At 34.2% G+C, this 22,129-nt stretch overlaps 2 protein-coding genes across 2 annotated transcripts in view; both read left to right on the top strand.

Moving 5' to 3' along the window:
• Positions 1-383: 383 nt before the first annotated feature.
• Positions 384-4,426, top strand: LOC131610929 (uncharacterized). The gene is made up of 10 exons (XM_058883021.1): positions 384-509; positions 603-641; positions 733-1,206; positions 1,513-1,662; positions 1,775-1,858; positions 1,957-2,109; positions 2,368-2,523; positions 2,671-2,856; positions 2,946-3,415; positions 3,690-4,426. The coding sequence occupies exons 1-10, from the start codon at positions 455-457 to the stop codon at positions 3,693-3,695; spliced, it is 1,773 nt and encodes a 590-aa protein (XP_058739004.1). The 5' UTR covers positions 384-454; the 3' UTR covers positions 3,696-4,426.
• A 14,004-nt stretch (positions 4,427-18,430) lies between these two features.
• Positions 18,431-22,129, top strand: part of LOC131647740 (uncharacterized) — a 5,277-nt gene continuing 1,578 nt past the window's right edge. The window contains exons 1-10 of the mRNA XM_058917594.1: positions 18,431-18,512; positions 18,604-18,642; positions 18,734-19,207; positions 19,515-19,664; positions 19,777-19,860; positions 19,961-20,113; positions 20,379-20,534; positions 20,682-20,867; positions 20,957-21,426; positions 21,727-22,125. Of these exons, the coding sequence (XP_058773577.1) occupies positions 18,458-18,512; positions 18,604-18,642; positions 18,734-19,207; positions 19,515-19,664; positions 19,777-19,860; positions 19,961-20,113; positions 20,379-20,534; positions 20,682-20,867; positions 20,957-21,426; positions 21,727-22,125 (2,166 nt within the window). The 5' untranslated portion in view covers positions 18,431-18,457. The remainder of the gene's footprint in view (positions 18,513-18,603; positions 18,643-18,733; positions 19,208-19,514; positions 19,665-19,776; positions 19,861-19,960; positions 20,114-20,378; positions 20,535-20,681; positions 20,868-20,956; positions 21,427-21,726; positions 22,126-22,129) is intronic.

The following is a 22,129-nucleotide window of genomic DNA, read 5'->3' as shown; positions in this document are numbered from 1 at the left end:
ATGAAAATTAAAGTTGAACATACAAATTAGATTTTAACTAATTAAGGTGTGGAGGTATCAGGTTGGTAGCATAATTTGAAAAAGTAAAAAAGGAAAAAACATGCCGTATTTAGTTTGAATTTAATATTGGAAATAGCAACGAGTCCGTATGTATTCCATATCAGATATTAGAAGTCTTATATTAGGCTAAAGTAAAAAAAAGAAGGCAGCTTTTACTTTAGACCAACGAAAAATATACTAGAAGCCTTATATTATTGTTTCTTACGCACTAGAAAAGCTGCAAAAAGTTGAAGAAAGGAATAAAAATATTACTCCAAATGTGATACTCGTGTATGCTCAATGTTTTTCCTAAGTATCAGATTCTGCATTTCTTTTCATATATAAGACAATTACACTTTCACTTGTACATTGCACCAACACTACCTACTTTCATTCTGCATTTCAATCTTTAAGAATGGCACATAATATGCCCTCTCTAAGCGAAGCTGAAATTTCTTGTGCTGAAGAAGGTAAGTCTACACATTCCGTATATATCGACATTCAATAGCTTTTTTCCACATTTTGTGATTAATTAACGCATGTTGCAATATGAATATATGTAGTTGTGGAGTTAAGTCCGCCAGAATTGAATGATGACGAAGGTATGTCTAAACTTTCCTTATATATTGATACTCAATTGCTTCTCCATATTTTGTCTTTAATTAACGCATGTTGCAAAATGAAATTATGTAGTTAAGGAGTTTCGAGATCTAGTAATGCAAAACAAATGGAAAGATGTAATTGAGAAATACAATAATGATATTAAGTATCACAAGATACGTATTATCGGAAGAGGAACAGCATTACACATGGCAGTAAACAATGAAAACAAAAAGGTGGTGAAAGATCTTGTAAAAGCAATAATAGCACTTCATAATGAAGAGAGTTTGAAAATACCGAATGAAAGAGGTGTCACTCCTCTTCACCTTGCAGCATATAGAGGGTTCACTGATTTATGTGAAGTTATAATTGGAAAAAAAGGTGAAAGGATAGAATTGATTAAAGAGGAAAATCATGATGGAGAAACTCCACTTTTTTGGGCTGTCCTTGGACATAAAAAATTAGTGTTTGTTTACCTACAACAGTTTCATCCACTTGATCTCAATATTGTTATCAATAAAAATAAAACTAGCATCCTTCATGTTGCCATTCAGAGAGAAATGTTTGGTAATTTTCTTTTTATCTCTTTATTTATTTATTCATCTTTTCTTTCTATTTTTCCATATTATTAGATTTTCTTTTAACTGTCTTTATAAAGAAACGAAAGGAACTATTATATATATAACAAAATTTTAATTTTGAGGTAATCAATTTTTAATTATACTATACTTTGAACAACTGTCATTGCAATTTTATCTTTTTAAAACATTCAAGTTTTTAATGAAAATAATAACTTAAATCTGGGTAAATTAAAAACAATATCGAACATTATATCTTGTTAATAATAATAATATAAGTTTCTTGTGCTAACAGATTTGGCAATTATAATAATGTATTTCTACAAAGGACTTATCTCTACGAAGGACAGTTATGGCACCATTCCTCTTGAAATTCTTGCTTCTAGGACATCAGCCTTTCCGGATAGATATAAGCTATCTTGGTGGAAGAATATTTTGTTTTACTGTAAGTGAGATAGCTTGGAAGTCCAAATGTCATTATCTTGAATTATTTTTACTTTTATGTCAAATGTCATGAAAAATATAATAATATTGTTTAAAAAAATTTGGTGTCAAAGGTTTTACTACAAGCCGCGACGATGTAGCAACTACGATGAAATTGTTTTCATGCAAGGATGAAGCTAAAGAAAACGCAAAGAATGGTATGTTTCCGTTGAATAGCTCTTATGATCACTTTTCCACTATTAACTATTAATAGTAATTACATATATTTTTTTTAATATATGTGGTATCCAACTAGTCGGATCGATTAATCCACATAGAAGGTTTTCACCCCGCGTAGCCCTTGAGGGTTTGGGATTTTCTTTTGGTCTTGGGCACTATCGAACTAGAGACCCCAAAGGGAGCAAACCCTTGGGACCCGAGCTCCCTCCCGCTGGACCAACCCTCTCAGGTTAATAGTACTCACGTTTCCTTTACAAATATTGTTGACATCAATTATTTATGACAATATTTTCGTAGTTATTTTACAGTTTTATTTTCTGTTACAACAAGTTTGTTGTAGGATCAGTTATAATAAGTTGTAATCACTTGTTTTAGTTAGAGCTAAGTCAAATTCATTAAGTATAAGCTATTTTTCATTTTCATTTTCTCTTCATTTTTATGAGAATTTTATTCAACTAAAATAACAAAAGAATTGTCTTTAGTGCAGAGGGAGAAAGGTATTGTTGTTTAAATATGCCTCTTTACACTGTTAAAGACTTAGAAAAAGAATACAAAATACCAAATTCTGAAGAGTCTTTTTTTGGATGGTCAATCCTGTCATTATTGGGCATGTATATTAAACGCTCAATCGTGTCACTATTGGGTATGTATATTCAGCGCTTCTAACTCTAATTTTGCATGCTTTTATTTCAGTCGACATTTATAATACACATTCATATAAATGTTGTATATATAAGTTTGTTTCCATAACTTGATCAATAAGTGCTCTTTTGCTTACTTGTTTTTGCAGGCTTTAAGGAAATAAAGACTATTAAGAAGAAACAGATATATGGTTATCAGCTGTTGGAAAAATTTATGAAAGAACCTATTGATTCATACATGGGTGGTGGGGATGATCGGCCACCGGCTAACACAAATTTTGATCGCCCTGATTTTCAAAAATACCAAGAGATAATAGAGAAAAAGGGGAAACGAGGTAAATAATACTAAGTACAAAAAATTAATGAAGATAACAATATGATTAAAATGTAAATAATGAAATAATAAGCATTTCAATATTTGCAGATACCTCAATGCAAGAGACACCAGAAAATAAAAAAATGGAAAATTCAAAAAATAATGATGGAAAAGATACAACATTTTCGAAAGTAGTAAAAAGTGGCATTGCAGTAGATATTAAATATGATAAGAAAGTGAAAAGTGATGAAAAGGACATAGCATATTTGATTGCAGCAAGTCATGGAATAGTTCGCATGATGGTTGTGCTTGAATTAAAAATTGAAAGCATGATCGATGAGACTAACTCTAACAATGAAAATGCATTGCTTTTGGCAGTAAAGAATAGGCAACCAGATGTTATTCAATATTTCCGGAACATTTTACTTAAAGGAGTATTTGTTCACCTAAGTCAACAGATTGATATAAGTGAAAACACCATGTTACACTTGGCAGCATATACATCAGAACAGAGAAAAAATACTTGGAAGATATCTGGTGTTGCCATGCAAATGATGTGGGATATTAAGTGGTATAAGGTACGTTTATAGTTTAGAATCATAGAGCTCCAATTTTTTCCTGAGTAAGTTGTTGCTAAGTATTGTCTCATATCATTTTTCATAGTTAAACAGCGGTTATATAGGGTGTCTTCTTGTTTTGTGACAATTAAATTGTGGCTAACACAATGGCTACCACAAAGCTTGCAAAAATTTAAGAGAGTTATAAGATTAATTATTACTTGTCACTCTATTTTTTATTTTGTCATTTTTTAAGTTGTATTAACACTTTTTTTTTTGTTATTGTACATAAAAGAAATAACACCAGAGTATCTCCAAAATAGACTTAACAAAGATGGACACACTCCAAGTGAAGTATTTAAGATAACACACGCAGAGATTCTAAAAAGTAGTGTTGAATGGTTGAAAGATACAGCAGAGTCATGCTCAGTTGTAGCAGCTCTCATTGCTGGTGTTTCCTTTGCGACATCAGGCAGTGTACCAGGTGGCAATCAACAGACAGGAGAACCAACATTAGAAGGACAACCTGCATTTGAAGGATTCGCTATATCTTCATTAATTGGACTTTACTTCTCTGAAACAACACTCATCATGTTCCTTGCTATACTCACTTCTCGAAAAGAAATCAAAGACTTTCGCATAAACTTGCCAGTTCAACTTCTTTTGGGCTTGAGTTCTCTCTTTGTATCCATTGTTGCTATGTTTGTTTCTTTCTGTGCCGGACACTTCTTCGTGCTTACAGATAAATATACAAAGGGGGGTATCTTGTTCTATTTATATATTTCTATTTGCTTGCCAGTCGTATTCTATGCAGTTGTTCAAGTTCCGTTATTCATTGATCTTGTTACAATTATTTTGAAGAAGGTTCCGCCACCAAGTGTTAAGGGTGTTCATCTATAGAGGTGTTTGTTTTTTTGTTTCGCTATGTGAATTGATACTAATGAGTTGAATTTGGTTTGTACTTGAATATTGTAATTTTTCATGTTATGAGTATTGGTGTGAATGTAGTGTGATTTTACTAATTTGTATAAATATAAGGTGTGATAAGGATGACACGATTTAAATTTTTGTGAAATTGTTAAGTGTCATAAGGATCATATGAATTTTCAACTTCTTCTCATCCCATTTCCCATATATATACTATTAAAATGTTTATGCGTTTTAATGGTTTTATTAATGGGTTAATAAAAAATATTTAATTATTTGGTGTATAAAGTACTCGTATAGAATTAAAATATAAACTCTTCCAAAGTAACAAACATTCACTACTGAAAAGATCACATTCACCGGGGTTGAAAAATCAGGCTTATTATATGTATGCTTCAATCACTCTTGATTGATACCCTGAAAGTTAAATACTATGGGGATCAAAGAATTCGTACACATCAGGTTATACTAGGGCTGGACAAGCGGAAGCCACCCGCAACAACCCGACCGAACCCGACGGCGATTTGTTCCACGGATCGGTTATCTTCGGACTACGGGTAGCAGCAAGAAGGTGAAATGGACAACGATGGGTGGATTCGGTCGGTTTCGGTGATGGATTTGTCACCCGTCGGACTCCGGACCCGACCGATGGTATGTTATCTTATTTTATTATTTTTAGTTATAGTATGATACCTGATGGATTATGGGCTTAATGAAAATCACTTTGGCCCAAATTGAGTGTTTATGCTTCGTTTGGATTAGGGTTATCTCATATTTGCTTTCTTCGTTGTCCGCCTCCCCCCTCTAGGGTTTTCACTCTCAGCTCTTCACCTCTCACCATTGTCATCTCTCACCATCATCATCTCTCACCATCGTCATCTCTCACCATCGTCATCTCTCAGTTAGTGCTCTCATCTTTATCTCTTTCAATGCTTTGGTTTATTTATGGTTTCTGTATCTTTCTGTGTTAATTTCTGAAATGCTTATCTCTTGATTGCAGATTTTCATCATGTGGTTTCCGACTTAACTCAGGGAGTTATGATCAAGTGAGATAAATTTTGAAGTTTAAGAGGTTGTTTTACTTCTGTTTTAATTTTTATTAGTTCTCATTTTGCTAGTTCTAATGTAGTTAAGTTCTTCTGATGTTGGTAGGTATGCAAGGAGTTGAAGGTATGCAAGGAGTTCAAGGAGTTAGAAATTTGCAAAATAACGGTAAGTTTAGCAAAAGTTTATTTAAGATTTAGGTATAAAAAGTTTGCAAATTTCTGTTACAACAAGTTTGCTTCTGTATAACAAGTTTAACTTATGTATTTTGCAATTGATCATATCATCCATGACTGTGAGGAACTTGTGTCAAATATGGATGACTCTCGAGTTATGTAGATTTAATTCTAATACCATTGTTTAGTTAATTTGTCAAATGATGCTAGTTGAAAAACTTGGTTGGGTCATGTCCCTACTCAGCCGAACAAAAACGTTGTTCCACTGTTTTCTCTTATCTAATGAATATGTTTGCTGTCCAAAAAAAAAAAACTACCGACGTTTTCCTATAAGAAAAAGTGAAAAAGCTAAGGGTTCATCATAATATGTAACAGAGAAAAATAGTGGAAGCTTATGCTTTATTTTCCTCTTTGTTGTTTGTTGGTGGAGACTAGTTTAACACATTTCTTTCTGAACTTTGATTTACAAATATTTTATGTATTTTGTTTCGGTTATGGAACAAGATCCTCCAACAATAACACCAGCAGCAGCAACAACACCCATTGAGGTCTGCACAAATCCGCCTCCTATATAGAAGCTCTCTCAAACCTGAAATGGCCGAGGCTCTTATTTGTGCACAAAACTGGTTGAGGCCTTCATTAGATCAGTTCAAAGACTTGGAATTTACTGAAGATTATGAGATTTCTGAAGATGCTTTAAAAGGTATATTGTTTCTATCTATCTTAAGTGTTAATTTTAATTTTGTTTTGTAATATTTTGCTAATTGTTGTTCAAATACTGTTTCTTTATAGGATTTGCTGAACTTTCACTCGGAAGTGGAGCATCGTCTTCATCTCAGACACAACCTTCTGGCTGTGCCTAAGCACTTTTTGAGGTTGAATTTTTTGATCATCTTAATTTTTTATAAGAATGTATGTATTATTTCTAATGCTTTCTATGATATTCGCAGCTACTTTTTTTGGAGTCATGGTGGACTCGTTTTTTGAAGCCGACATTAACACAACCAACACTTTTTGAAGCCGACATTAACACAACCAACACTTTTTGGAGTCATGGATGACTCGTTGCTGCTCACTGCCACTTTGTATGAAACAAGGTTGTGCATGAATTACTATGTATTTTTCATTCAGTGGTTATGTACTTCTGATATGGTGCTTTATTTTAACATATTTACTGTCTTTTTCATTCATTTTAACAAGAATGGGGCTACTGAACTCATACTGCCGATGAAACATTCAGTTTGCAACTAATATAGCAAAGGAAATGCATGTTGGTCACCTTAGAACTACCATAACTGGGGAACACAGGTAGAACAGGTTCCATTTTTTCTACTGCTGAACTCATACTCTCTTCTATTTTTTCTATTGCTTTTGATAAACTCCCTATGTAGATTCTCATTCATTGCTGGAACAGGTTCCATCTTAGATTCTTACCAATGGAACAAGTTCTCATTCTGCTGATGGGAAAACATATATGAACTTGTTGGAGTTTCTGTGGTCACAGTGCAACTATATGCAACTAAGATACAATTGTTGGAGTTCCTGCAGAATTACAGAGTTCTTGTCAAGGTAATTCTTTATTAGTTTGATATGTAGTGCAACGTAAATGGGTTATGCAAGAGGATGATTTAAGCTGTGTATATTTGTGATTTTAGAATTAGCTTCTCTTAAAATGTATTAAGCTCATAATTTTAGGACCTTATGAAATTCAATACATGTTGATTAAATTCATAGAGAAGTTAAAATGTATTAAGCTAGTAAATTTAGGACCTTATGAAATTCATTACATGTTGATAAACTTTCCTGAACAAAGTAAGATATGTGAATATTCTAAAGCAGCACAAGAAAATATTTACCATATTTTACCACACATTCTCAGTATCTCATGATTACTTGAATTTGTACGTGTCTGAGTGAAGAAGTCTGGAAGTTGTTCATTTTTACAAATCTTAGCATGCAAAAATATTTAAGCTACATAGAATAGTAGTGAAATAATTTAAGTTATCCTATCAATCATTTTTGTTTTGGATTCAAATTACTGAAAAAGTCATGTTGGCTGCAGCCTATTTGTTTCTTGATAGGTGGTTTTAGAGTTAATTGTTATAATAACTTGTGAGACTTTTTTGGTGGTGTGTGCATTTATAATACTTGGACACATAATAGTATGCAACTTAGTTTCCAGTCTCATATGTTAATGATTTATATATGTCTTTAGGTTCTTTACGACAGGGACACTGGAAAAAGTAGAGGCTTTGCATTTGTGACCATGAGTTGTGTTGAAGATTGTAATGCAGTAATCAAAAATCTTGATGGAAAAGTAAGAACCACTATCTCTCTTCCTTGTAATGCTTAAATATTTTTGCATGCTAAGATTTGTAAAAATGAACAACTTCTCAGTATCTTGATGGAAAAGTAAGAACCACTATCTCTCTTCCTTTTTATTACTTTTAAAAGTGCCCAAGTTATCGATTGCAGAGCACACTATTTTATTCTTGTCTGTGTTTTTAGATAGCTTCCACTGTGTCTTGCATTTCTTGCAGTGTGCTCTATTCTGGTTTGTTGATAAATATTGTTTAAGAGGGCCTGGTATCTTTTCTCTCTGAACTGCATGAAACCTATACTTGTAAACAAATAATCCACTACCTTCTATGTCATCAAATCTTTATCATTATTTTATTCTCTTATTTGCAGCCAGGGTATTATGTAGGTCCAAGCTGAATCCCACAGAATCACAACAATTGTGGATACTATGGCTGTGATTTTAGAAATAGCTTCTCTTAAAATTTTTCAATTGCTATATATGTTTTGTGTTAATTAAATCCATAGAGAAACCTTAAGCATGTCAATTTGGTTTTAGATCCTTTTTCAGATTGATACTTGCAGCACTGCAACCATATTTATGATTCAATGCTTATTTGTTCAAATGAATACAGCAGCAAAAAATGGAGGTTTTGGAACTAGAAGATGGAGCTTGTCTTAAAGGGAAAGAGGAAAGAATTTGATGTTGGACCTAGAAGTTATGATGATGGACATGAATTGAAAGTTATGTTGATTGTGTTATTAGGTGGCTTGTTAAGCTTATTTATAAAATTGTAATGAACTTGATGTTACAGAATTTTAACCTATCTAACCACCTATTGATGAGTGTGATGCTTGAACTGCAGTCTTAAAGTAGAATTTGAATTTAATCAATATGTTAAATCTGAATTCAAATGTTTATTGCAATTATTTAAAGTAAATTATTGTAAAGATAAGGCCCATGTTCATCTTAAAATTTAACAATAGATAAGAGAAAAAAATAAGGCCCAATTTAACAGATAGATTTTTAATCTGAATAAAAAAAATTAGAAAAAAAACATTGGATTTTGTTATTTGGGCTAGATTTTGAATTGGGCCAACAATAATTGATATCCGAAGTAACCCGGCCCTGTCACCCGAACCCAAACATACCCGAACCCGAACATACCCATTAAAGATCATCAGCGGAATGTTGGTCTTTCGCTTTTGGAGAGCACAAAGCATGAACTCAAGGTCCCAAACCATGAAGTTCTCTTTATTCTCTTTTCTCGAACGAAAGTTTCCCACAAGAAGCTGGTGCCAGATTCTGCACAAGAGCGCATTGAAAGGATTGTTAGCAAAAATGTGCACTAAAACATCAGAGGTACTTTTGGTAAAAGAATCGTCACAAAGAAGGCCAGCATTCTTGCATCTCATCACATCTGTGATAAGTATTACAGAGATGATAACACGAGACCCACAGACTTCAGAAACAATGGTAGTTTTGCCTTCTAGGTCCATTTGGATGGAGGCAAACATCCAGAAGTCAGCAACAATGTTTGGATAAACGGGGCCTTCTAAGATGTTGAGATAAGTTCCGAGACTTTGGGTGGCAAACATTTCATCTAGATCAATACCATGATGATGAAACTCTTCTGCAGAAGGTTTAAACTCCTTGTGAATGGCAGAAATGATTTGAGTAAAACTTAGAGACATTTTCGCTATAAAAGAGAGGTTTGAGAAAGAGAAACGGTTGAAAAAGTATGAAGGAATGAAGAATAGTGGTAATGTTTATATAGAGGGTGTTTGTTTTGGAGAAAGATCAAGCTTTGCAATCTCAATGGACCGCATGTTGGATCCCCGAGGGAAGATGTGGAGTCCTCCGTTTCTAATCTTTGAAGTTGGAGTGTAATCATAGTGGAAACTGACACACGCACGTCTTAATTAGACATTTTGGAAAAATTGAAGTCATGATTAACTGACTATTATGACGTGTAGAGTTGGAATGTCAAATCAAAAGCGAAGTGGCTGCGAAAGGTAATTAAGTCGCGTGCATAGGCTATCAAGGCCATTATGAAGGCTAGGAGATTAGGTGCAGTAATGGAAAAATGGCCAAGGAAATGTTACTCGTGGTATTGCATGGAAACATATATATAGCAAGAACAAATTATATATATTCATTGTTGGGTTCGATTACAAAAGTAGGACAAATAAAGTGAAAAACATTATAAAGATTATTACAAATAGTCGAAACCATCAGGGAGATTGTTTTTCATTTTAGAATATTGGGAAGCCAATAAGGACAAACGGCGTTCGATCGTTGCCTGTTGTTTCTTCAACTCTTCGATCTCTGGCCCTAATTTTTGAGCCGTTTCGATGTGTCGAATACCTTCTTGTACCACTTCATCCAATTCTTTTTGTTTTAATTACCGAATTTTCTCCTGACGAGACTTGGCAGTTTTCACTTTCTCTTGGAGGCGCTCAATTTCTTTTTCCCAAAACTTTATATTCGTCACACAAGCATCATACTCTTTTTGGCGCTTCGAATGCTCAAGCTCAAGGGCATCAACTTTGGTGGATGACTCGTTAGCAGCTTTCCACAAAGAGCTGTGAGTAGCTACTTTCGTGCTGAGTTTTTGAATAACTTCTTGGTTTCGAAGGTTATCGGCTCGAATATGATCAAGTAAAGAACTTAGTGAGAAAATCACTTCTGAAAATTCATCAGAGACTTGGAGTAAGTCCACCTTCTTTAAAAGATTTTTTAGCCCAAAGCAGCTGGTGGAATCTTTCCTTAGAACTTCGAGAAGATCAGTTCCAAAGAACTTCTCCTATATCTGGTGAAGAAGGTTTGGAGTATCGATTTCCGTGCCGCTTTCCACAAAGGTGTTCGAAGAAGTTTCGCCCATGATGGATGAAACACTCTTGGCATTCATCATAGCTTTGAGGAAGCTTACAGGATTGGTATTCTTAAGTTGCTCTAATTTGGCTGAAGTGAGTACAGGAGGAATCTTGGTCGAAGTAGTCGCAGGAGTAACAATCGTCCCAATGGTCGAAGTTTCATTATTTCCTGATTGAGGTAAACTGGAGATTTCATCCATGGTTTCATTTTCAGGGTTAGTATCCTCACTCCCGGTAGATTGCTCAAATACCTACCAGTGTTAGAATGTTGAGGGTTATCTTCCATATCTTCGTCCTGATTGATAATGGGGGATGCATCATTCGAACGAGTACCCTTAGTATGCTTAGGGGAAGGAAATGTAGTGGTAGGTTCATCATCCTCGAGAACTCGAACGGGAGATTTTCGTTGAGGGATACCTGTAACAAAATCATAATATGTTAAGATAAAAGCTATGGAAGAATTGTTGATATGCTTAAGGGATATAAGTGTATACCTTGAAGGTTATCAAGATCCAGATTGAGATGTGAAGCTTTGTAACAGAAGTAGTTGTGCCTACATCATCCTACAAATACAAGGTAAAATATAAACTTATCATTAAAAGTTAAGTGTAATGAATCATTAGAATCCAGGATTCGATACCTTGGTTAGGACATTATTCGGGCTCGAATTATGACTTTCGACAACAAGAACATTGCCAGTGGTCTTCAAAAGGTTTTCGTCAGAAAGTACTTTGTCACTCGACGAGGTGGGTTTTAAAGTCCCAGATCCTCTTCCCTTAGCTGAAGAAATGGTGGTGTTAGCTGGAGATTTCGTTCGGAGAAAATATTCTTTGAAGAGTTAGAGTTCGAAGAAGAATGGTTTCTGATGACCATTTCTGAGAATAAATGGCTCCTGATGGCCATGATTCAAGGATGTTGTTTAAGTTGAAGTAAAGATAATGGAAATTGAAGCTAGTTCGAAGTAAATTGTCTTTAAGACTTAAGCGTTTTTACGAAATACGAAGGGTACTGAAGCTTGGCGTGTTTTCGTAACATTCTCGGTTTTGATCACGTTTCCACGTATCGAAAGAGAATTCAGGCGGGAGGATTTGAATTTCAAAATAGTCTGTGTAACCGAACAAGGACAGATGGCGCCCCAAGGATTCGAAGCATATGCATGTGAGCAACGTGGCGTTTCTCTAGTGTAGGACCGTTAGGGTCGAAATTAGTATAAATAAGGATCTTAATATCAAGATCCAGTGTGTTCATTTTGTACAAATCACTCACAAATCACTCAAGTATCAAGTGTTAAGAGAACGAGTTCGCTGAGAAATGTACGTATGACACCACCAATTTAAATACATTTGTACTCATCTCTATTCAAGTATCTTTCCAGTTTCTTTTATATTTCTTTAGATTTCAGTCACTTACATTCTTGCACTTTTATCTTTTGTTTAAGTTTACTTCGAAGCATTTACATTCTGCAATTTACGTTCCTGTACTTTAAGTTTCTTGCAAGTTTATCTTTGTTTCATCTTTCGCCTAAGTTATATTTACGTGTATAACAAGGCAATTATCAGTCTTTACACTTCGTTTTTTTATTTCTTATTTCGAAGCCAAACAACTGACAGAATATGAACCAAATTATCACCAAAGACAAGCTTTTTGACTATGTCCTAGGATTAATCTAGTCGATCCTGCGAGTAACCAAAATATATTTTTTATAGTTTAGAAGACTAGCGGTTGTTTACCGGAAATCACCGTAAACAGGTGGCCTTCTGTATTTTCTTCGCAGCTTGTTTGGTATGAGAGGGAGATCCATCCTCATCATCTGAAGCATTGGCAGCACTAGTAGTCGAAGGGTTCCGTTTCGGATTTGGTGGGGGTTTCAATCTCTGGAAATATTTACAATGAAGAGCTTGAGCGATATTCAGAATAAAAGCATAAGTTAAAGTGTGAGAATATGTACCGTTGGTTTCTTGCCAGTATCGGCAGAGTCATCCCCACTTGCCCTTTTGCTTTTCGAAGCTTCAGCATCTTTTTGCGCAAAAGCCTCCTTGATGTTCATCTTTCGACCTTGAGCTTTGAATAAAACAAAGAGTTAGTACACAGATGAAGAGAAGGTTATAATCGAAAGATTATCCAGGCCCCAACCTTCAGGTATTGGAGTCAGAACACGAACGTGCTCGAGACTTATATGAAGATGTCCTTTGAAATTATCCAAGGTATGCTTAGTCGGAACCACTCATTCAGCGTGTTTTTTGGATTGTTCGCGAAGAATTTTAGGGACATTCCCACACACAAACTAGTTTAGAAAAGGAGGGCTTAAAGCCACACCAAAGTCAGCACTAGGTAGCGAAGGGAATTTTGGAGGATAGAGCTTGAAACCCACTTCATAACATTGTTCAGGTCGAACATACGTGGGCAATTTCAGCTTATCCAGTTTATTGGAAAACTTTTCACGTAAAGTGACCACAGCTTCACGAACGGTCCGACTAAGGTCATCAGGCCTGTAGATAGTTTCAAAGAACTTTTGAAAATCTTTAATTTCTTTAATATGGGTTGAAGTAACTTTTTTGAAGTTCGCCTACACATCAGCAAAATCTTCGGTTAGTTCTTGCGAGAGACCATCCCCGTCGAAGATTTGTTTGTTATAATATTCTGTCCACCACTGATGGAAATCTATAGAGGAATATAAGGCAGGTTCGAAAGAAATGGGAGAGAGGGTCGTGATGCCGACATATTTGGAGATCTTAGACTCTTAATCTTCTTCAGATGAGTGCATAGTGTGCAAACACATGTGATTTCTTTTTTCGTACATGCATTTATGCTTGAGTTCAACCAACCCAAATTGTCTCTATACGAGACTAGGTTGGTAACAAAGAAGACAACAGTGACTCTTTGGGGACCGTAGTCGATGATACAATAGTTTAGGCGTCAAGAAAGCTTTCCAAATAACCATAGATTCAGCTTGTTGATCTGGAGAGGTTGCAGGAAGTTTTCATGTAAACCATTCGGGACCCACTTCTCTTTTCACGAACGGAGCCATAGAAGGGCTGAACTGATAACGTTTAGGAAAGATCATGATGTATGCTCGGAAAGTTTCGCGCAGTTTTCCTCCTTCTTCTAAAGGGGTTAGGTGAGCTAGCCTAGTTCCTCAACGGTTCAGTTCCGAATAGCTGGGTCTCTTTCATCAACAATGCCTTTACTTAGAAGGAAAGCTTAGAAGGTGGCATTGAGCCATAACTGCAAAAGCCAAAAGGGTCCAGCGAACAGAAGAGAAGTTCCAATTTTGTAGTTTTTGATGAGATATGTTGCTTCGCCAAGACTTTTATAAAGGTACCCTAGAATTAGTTGGCTCAAGTTTAATTTCTTTCCAGCATTAATCTGGTTAGTCACACAAAGATACCTCTTGGCTACTTGAAGAGACCTAGAACAGAAAACACATCTCGAAAGCCAAAGTGCTAGAAATGCAATATGCTCTTCGTCTGATACTTCGTCAGTCGTTGTGTCATTATGTTTCATGACGAATGGAGTAAAAGTGGCTTTGATTTCATTAAATTGTATGGAATTTGCATCCATGTAGTTGGGATCGAAGATTTCCCCTGTTGGTCGAAGCCCTGTAATAGCGGCTATGTCGAAAAGAGTTAGGGTAATCATCCCACAAGGAAGATGGAAGGTATTATGAGAAGCATCCCAGAAATATATAGACCCTACTAACATGGTTTGGTTATATTCTAAGCCTATCTTAGATAATTGGATCAAGTCATAAATCCCTAACTCTTTCCAGAATGGAGCTTTTTTGGCTTCAACCTTAGCTAACCAAGCATAATAAAGCTCGGGATCCTTCGCTAAAGTTACTTCTCTAAACACTTTGAGAAAATTGGTCATGTAACTTAGGCTAATTTTTTCGGAACTACAGCGGCTTCAGTCCAAGCGCCGTCTACATTGGTGGTTTCAGCTAAGAGTGGGTTACCCACTTTGTCTATTTTGTTCTTACTATCTAAAGGCATAGTTTTGTAATAAGTATGGAAGAATTTGTCTTGAAAAGGTTTATTATCACCAGGTAAAGGACCCATAAAAGCATGAGTCTTTTCAGAAAGAAGAAAAGGGATGATTACCTGGGAAGCATAAATGGCACGGGATTCTTCTAAGTTTGGGTCTAGGATGTATTGCTGATTGTCCACTTGTGTAGGGCATTTAAATTGTTGAACAGGTTGAAGAGCGTTTGAAGTTTCTGGTAGTGGGTTTTGGACGATGGAAGACGCCATGAGTGGGTTGCTTCAAGAAATAGAGTTGAAACCTAAAAAGGGGTATTTGTGTGTGTTTACGTTCATGAAAATGAAGAAACAATGATGTGTGAAGAAGAAAGAATCTTGAATGATAAAACCATGGTATTTAAAGGTTTAGTGAAAACTTTTCAAATTACTTTTAGGTTATGAATAAAGGTTAATAGGAAACGCGTTGGGAGCTGATGCACTCGTCTGGCGGTCAAACAGTTATTAGCCTTACTCCTAGTGTCTAGGAGCAATGATCATAAGTAATGATGAAATGTGGGAACACACGTTTTGAAGAGACGTTTTTGAAAATGACAATTCATCTTTGAAAGAAGAGTCATAAATGATTGTGACGTTAGTCAGAGTCTTGGAACTCAAAAAATACGAGGATACCGAAATCTCATTATAGCAAGAAACGCCTATTTCTCTCATCTTTCCGAAACAGGCATTTATTGGGGGCAATTTGTTAGCTGGAGATTTTGATCGTTAAATATGCTTTTTCGAAGACTTAAGGTTCGAAAAGAAAATGGCTTTCGATGGCCATTTCTGAGGATGTTATTTATGATGAAGATTCCTAAAATCGAAGCTGAATCGAGATAGGCTGTCTTCAAGACTTAAATGCTTTTTTGAAATACAAGAGTACTGAAACTTGAAGTATTTCGCTGCATTCTCACAAAGAGCACGTTGCCACATATCGAAATAGGATTCAGGCGGGAGGTTTTGAATTTCGAATAGTCTGATTAAACCAACGAGGATAGATGGCGCCCCAAGGATTCGAAACACATGCATGTGGGCAACGTGGCATTTCGTTAGCGTAGGACCGTTAGGGTCAAATTAGTATAAATAAGGGTCTTGGTATCAGGATCTAGGGAGTTCATTTTGTACAAATCACTCACAAATTACTCAAGTATCAAGTGTTAAGAGAAAGAGTTCGCTAAGAAATGTATGTATGACACCAACACTTTAAATATGTTTGTATTTCTATTTAAAGAATCAAAATGTCTTTTAATTTCCTTTACTTTTTCGCCTAGTCTTTCTTTTGATTCAAGTATCTTTACTTCTTTCGTCAAGTTGTTACATTCTTGCACTTTACATTCCTGAAACTTACATTCTTTTACATCTTCGTCAAAGTTTCATTTACGTTTGTAACAAATTTACTTTTAGTTGTGTACTTCGTTAGTTTATTTCGCAAGTTATTTATATGTTCATACCACAATCAAGTTTTCGAAGCGAAACGAAAGACCAAGAGAATATGAACCAAATTATCTTGAAAGATAACTCTTTGACTATGTCCTAGGATCAATCTAGTCGATCATGCGAGTAACCAAAGTATATTTATAATTTGGAGGACTAGTGGTTGTTTACCGGAAATCACCGTAAACAAATACTAGTTATCTATGTGAATGACATACATATTATTGGAACTCCCGAAGAGCTTCCAAAATCTATAAATTCCTTAAAGAAAGAGTTTGAGATGAAGGACCTAGGAAAAACAAAAATTATGTGTAGGCTTACAAATTGAGAATTTGGACAATGGTATATTTGTACATCGTGAAGGTTATATAAAAAAGTGTTGAAATACTTCTATATGGACAAATATCATCTATTATCTACTCTAATGATTGTTATATCATTAGATATAGAGAAAGGTCCTTTCTGGCCTCAAGAAAATGATTACAAAAATTGTTTGGTCCTGAAGTACCATATCTTAGTGCAATTGGAGCACTAATGTACCTTTCTAATTATACACGTCTCGATATATCATTTGTGGTCAATCTATTACCAAGATACAATTATCCGCCTACATGAAGACATTTGAACGGAGTCAAACATATACTTCATTATCTTAGAGATGCTGGTTACTTGTCAGATTCTCACAATAGTATATCAGAAACAGGTTATTTGTTTACATGTGATGGTACAACCATTTCATGGAGATCTATGAAACAACTCATGGCAACAACTTCATCAAATCTTGTATAACTATTAGCACTACATGAAGTCACTTCGAAGAAGACATTTTAAGCAACGACTACAAAGAATATCGTCACACATATAAATGTTTGCATGAGGGGGAGAAATACATATGTTTTGCACTCTTTTTTCCTTCATCGTGGCTTTGTCCCACTGGGTTTTCCTGGTAAGGTTTTTAACGAGACAATTCACATTCAAAGGATATTGTACTCTTTTTCCTTCACTAGAATTTTTCCCACTGGATTTTCTCTAGTAAGGTTTTAACGAGGCATATCCTCAATGAACATCCAAGGGGAGTGTTATGAATAATAGTAAATAGATGTGGATGTTCATTTTCCCCAATCTTTCTATATTCCTTAACTCCTATAAATTAAGTTCCTAACTTTTTTGTATTCCTTGAGTTAATGATTTTTATTGGTCATGTACTATAAATATGGATCATGTTGCAATGTTAAGGTAACTTGAAAGAAGATGATAATACAATATTACTTTTTCTCTCATTCATCTCTCCTTCATCTCTATATTGTTTTGGTTAATTTCATAACTATATATATATATATATATATATATATATATATATATAAACATTTTGATGAGCTAATATATGTATGTAGAAAATGCTATTATTTTAATACACAAATTTAAAACTTGCTGCTAATCTCATGTCCAAATATACAAAATCATTGGATCTACAATTTATAAGATGAATAATATATAAGTTATGACAGTAATAAAATTTCCTATTAAAGGTGACTTTTTCATGTGAAGGAAAATACTCACATCATTCATAATTTTACTTAAATCCTAAATATATCTCTCAATTAACTTTTTTTAGTCTTAAATTAATATGTGTATATCATTTATTTATAACGACATTTCTATAAAATAATTTAAGATATGCATGAACTTTTTTTTGGCGGATGCACGAGTCTTCTACTAGTTTATTTATGAACCCTCTAGTTTGTATTTAATGTGTAGGGCATTCGGATATTACTATATGGCTTGAAAAATTGAAGAGAGGAAGTAGATATTACTATATGGCTTGAAAAATGAAAATTAAAGTTGAACATACAAATTAGATTTTAACTAATTAAGGTGTGGAGGTATCAGGTTGGTAGCTTAATTTGAAAAAGTAAAAAAGGAAAAAACATGCCGCATTTAGTTTGAATTTAATATTGGAAATAGCAACGAGTCCGTATGTATTCCATATCAGATATTAGAAGTCTTATATTAGGCTAAAGTAAAAAAAGAATGCAGCTTTTACTTTAGACCAACGTAAATATACTAGAAGCCTTATATTATATGTTTCTTACACACTTGAAAAGCTGCAAAGTTGAAGAAAGGAATAAAAATATTACTAACTTAGGGACACTCCAAATGTGAAACTCGTGTATGCTCAATGTTTTTCCAAAGTATCAGATTCATTTCTTTTCTTATATAAGAGAATTACACTTTCACTTGTACATTGCAGCAACACTACCTACTTTCATTCTGCATTTCAATCTTTAAGAATGGCACATAATATGCCCTCTCTAAGCGAAGCTCAATTTTCTCCTGCTGAAGAACGTAAGTCTACACTTTCCTTATATATTGACATTCAATAGCTTTTCCACATTTTTTGATTAATTAACGCATGTTGCAAAATGAATATATGTAGGTGTGGAGTTAAGTCCGCCAGAATTGAACGATGACGAAGGTATGTCTAAACTTTCCTTATATATTGATACTCAATTGCTTCTCCATATTTTGTCTTTAATTAACGCAAGTTGCAAAATGAAATTATGTAGTTAAGGAGTTTCGAAATCTAGTAATGCAACACAAATGGACAGATGTGATTGAGAAATACAATAATGATATTAACTATCACAGCATAAATATTATCGGAAGAGGAACAGCATTACACATGGCAGTAAACAAGGAAAACAAAAAGGTGGTGAAAATTCTTGTAAAAGCAATAACAGATCTACGTAATGAAAGAAGTTTGAAAATACCGAATGAAAGAGGTGCCACTCCTCTTCACCTTGCAGCATATAGAGGGTTCACTGATTTATGTGAAGTTATAATTGGAAAAGAAGGTGAAAGGAAATATTTGATTAAAGAGGAAAATCATGATGGAGAAACTCCACTTTTTTGGGCTGTCCTTGGACATAAAAAATTAGTGTTTGTTTACCTACAACAGTTTCATCCACTTGATCTCAATATTGTTATCAATAAAAATAAAACTAGCATCCTTCATGTTGCCATTCAGAGAGAAATGTTTGGTAATTTTTTTTTTATCTCTTTATTTATTTATTCATCTTTTCTTTCTATTTTTCCATATTATTAGATTTTCTTTTAACTGTCTTTATAAAGTAACGAAAGGAACTATTATATATATAACAAAATTTTAATTTTGAGGTAATCAATTTTTAATTATACTATAACTTTGAACATCTGTCATTGCAATTTTATCTTTTTAAAACATTCAAGTTTTTAATGAAAATAATAACTTAAATCTGGGTAAATTAAAAACAATATCGAACATTATATCTTGTTAATAATAATAATATAAGTTTCTTGTGCTAACAGATTTGGCAATTATAATAATGTATTTCTACAAAGGACTTATCTCTACGAAGGACAGTTATGGAACCATTCCTCTTGAAATTCTTGCTTCTAGGACATCAGCCTTCCCGGATAGATATAACCTATCTTGGTGGAAGAATATTTTGTTTTACTGTACGTGAGATAGCTTGGAAGTCCAAATGTCATTATCTTGAATTATTTTTACTTTTATGTCAAATGTCATGAAAAATATAATAATATTGTTTAAAAAAATTTGGTGTCAAAGGTTTTACTACAAGCCGCGACGATGTAGCAACTACGATGAAATTGTTTTCATGCAAGGATGAAGCTAAAGAAAACGCAAAAAATGGTATGTTTCCGTTGAATAGCTCTTATGATCACTTTTCCACTATTAACTATTAATTGTAATTACATATATATTTTTTTTAATATATGTGGTATCCAACTAGTCGGATCGACTAATCCATATAGAAGGTTTTCACCCCGCGTAGCCCTTGAGGGTTTGGGATTTTCTTTTGGTCTCGGGCACCATCGAACTAGAGACCCCAAGGGGAGCAAACCCTTGGGACCCGAGCTCCCTCCCGCTGGGCCAACCCTGTCAGGTTAATAGTACTCTCGTTTCCTTTGCAAATATTGTTGACACCAATTATTTATGACAATATTTTCGTAGTTATTTTACAGTTTTATTTTCTGTTACAACAAGTTTGTTGTAGGATCAGTTATAATTAGTTGTAAATTGTAATCACTTGTTTTAGTTAGAGCTAAGTCAAATTCATTAAGTATAAGCTATTTTTCATTTTCATTTTCTCTTCATTTTTATGAGAATTTTATTCAACTAAAATAACAAAAGAATTGTATTTAGTGCAGAGGGAGAAAGGCATTGTTGTTTAAATATGCCTCTTTACACTGTTAAAGACTTAGAAAAAGAATACAAAATACCAAATTCTGAAGAGTCTTTTTTTGCATGGTCAATCCTGTCATTATTGGGCATGTATATTCAACGCTCAATCGTGTCACTATTGGGTATGTATATTCAGCGCTTCTAACTCTAATTTTACATGCTTTTATTTCAGTCGATATTTATAATACACATTGATATAGATGTTGTATATATAAGTTTGTTTGGATAACTTGATGAATAAGTGCTCTTTTGCTTACTTGTTTTTGCAGGCTTTAAGGAAATAAAGACTATTAAGAAGAAAAAGATATATGGTTATCAGCTCTTGGAAAAATTTATGGAAGAACCTATTGATTCATACATGGGTGGTGGGGATGATCGGCCACCAGCTAACACAGATTTTGATCGCCCCGTGTTTCAAGAATACCAAGAGATAATAGAGAAAAAAGGGAAAGGAGGTAAGTAATACTAAGTACAAAAAATTAATGAAGATAACTATATGATTAAAATTTAAATAATGAAATAATAAGCATTTCAATATTTGCAGATACCTCAATGCAAGAGACACCAGAAAATAAAAAAATGGAGAATTCAAAAAATAATGATGGAAAAGATACAACATTTTCGAAAGTAGTAAAAAGTGGCATTGCAGTAGATATTAAATATGATAAGAAAGTGAAAAGTGATGAAAAGGACACAGCATATTTGATTGCAGCAAGTCATGGAATAGTTGGCATGATGGTTGTGCTTGAATTAAATATTGAAAGCGTGATCGATGAGACTAACTCTAACAATGAAAATGCATTGCTTTTGGCAGTAAAGAATAGGCAACCAGATGTTATTCAACATTTTCGGAACATTTTACTTAAAGGAGTATTTGTTCACCTAAGTCAACAAATTGATAAAAGTGAAAATACCATGTTACACTTGGCAGCATATACATCAGAACAGAGAAAAAATACTTGGAAGATATCTGGTGTTGCCATGCAAATGATGTGGGATATTAAGTGGTATAAGGTACGTTTATAGTTTAAAATCAGAATCGTCTTTGAATATATGTACAGTAGACTATAACATAGAGCTCCAATTTTTTTGTGAGTAAGTTGTTGCTAAGTATTCTCTCATATCATTTTTCATAGTTAAACAGCAGTTATATAGGGTGTCTTCTTGTTTTGTGACAATTAAATTGTGGCTAACACAAAGCTTGCAAAAATTTAAGAGAGTTATAAGATTAATTATTACTTATCACTCTATTTTTATTTTGTCATTTTTTAAGTTTTTTTAAGTTGTATTAACATATATATTTTTTTGTTATAGTACATAAAAGAAATAACACCAGAGTATTTCCAAAACAGACTTAACAAAGATGGACACACTCCAAGTGAAATATTTAAGACAACACACGAAGAGATTCTAAAGAGTAGTGTTGAATGGTTGAAAGATACAGCAGAGTCATGCTCAGTTGTAGCAGCTCTCATTGCTGGTGTTTCCTTTGCGACATCAGGCAGTGTACCTGGTGGCAATCAACAGACAGGAGAACCAACATTAGAAGGACAACCTGCATTTGAAGGATTCGCTATATCTTCATTAATTGGACTTTACTTCTCTGGAACAGCACTCATCATGTTCCTTGCTATACTCACTTCTCGAAAAGAAATCAAAGACTTTCGCATAAACTTGCCAGTTCAGCTTCTTTTGGGCTTGAGTTCTCTCTTTGTAT

Source organism: Vicia villosa, linkage group LG1 (assembly GCF_029867415.1).
Source record: "Vicia villosa cultivar HV-30 ecotype Madison, WI linkage group LG1, Vvil1.0, whole genome shotgun sequence".
Taxonomy (NCBI): domain Eukaryota; kingdom Viridiplantae; phylum Streptophyta; class Magnoliopsida; order Fabales; family Fabaceae; genus Vicia; species Vicia villosa.
The sequence above is the reverse complement of the archived record's forward strand: the minus strand, read 5'-3'. Positions and strand labels throughout refer to the sequence as shown.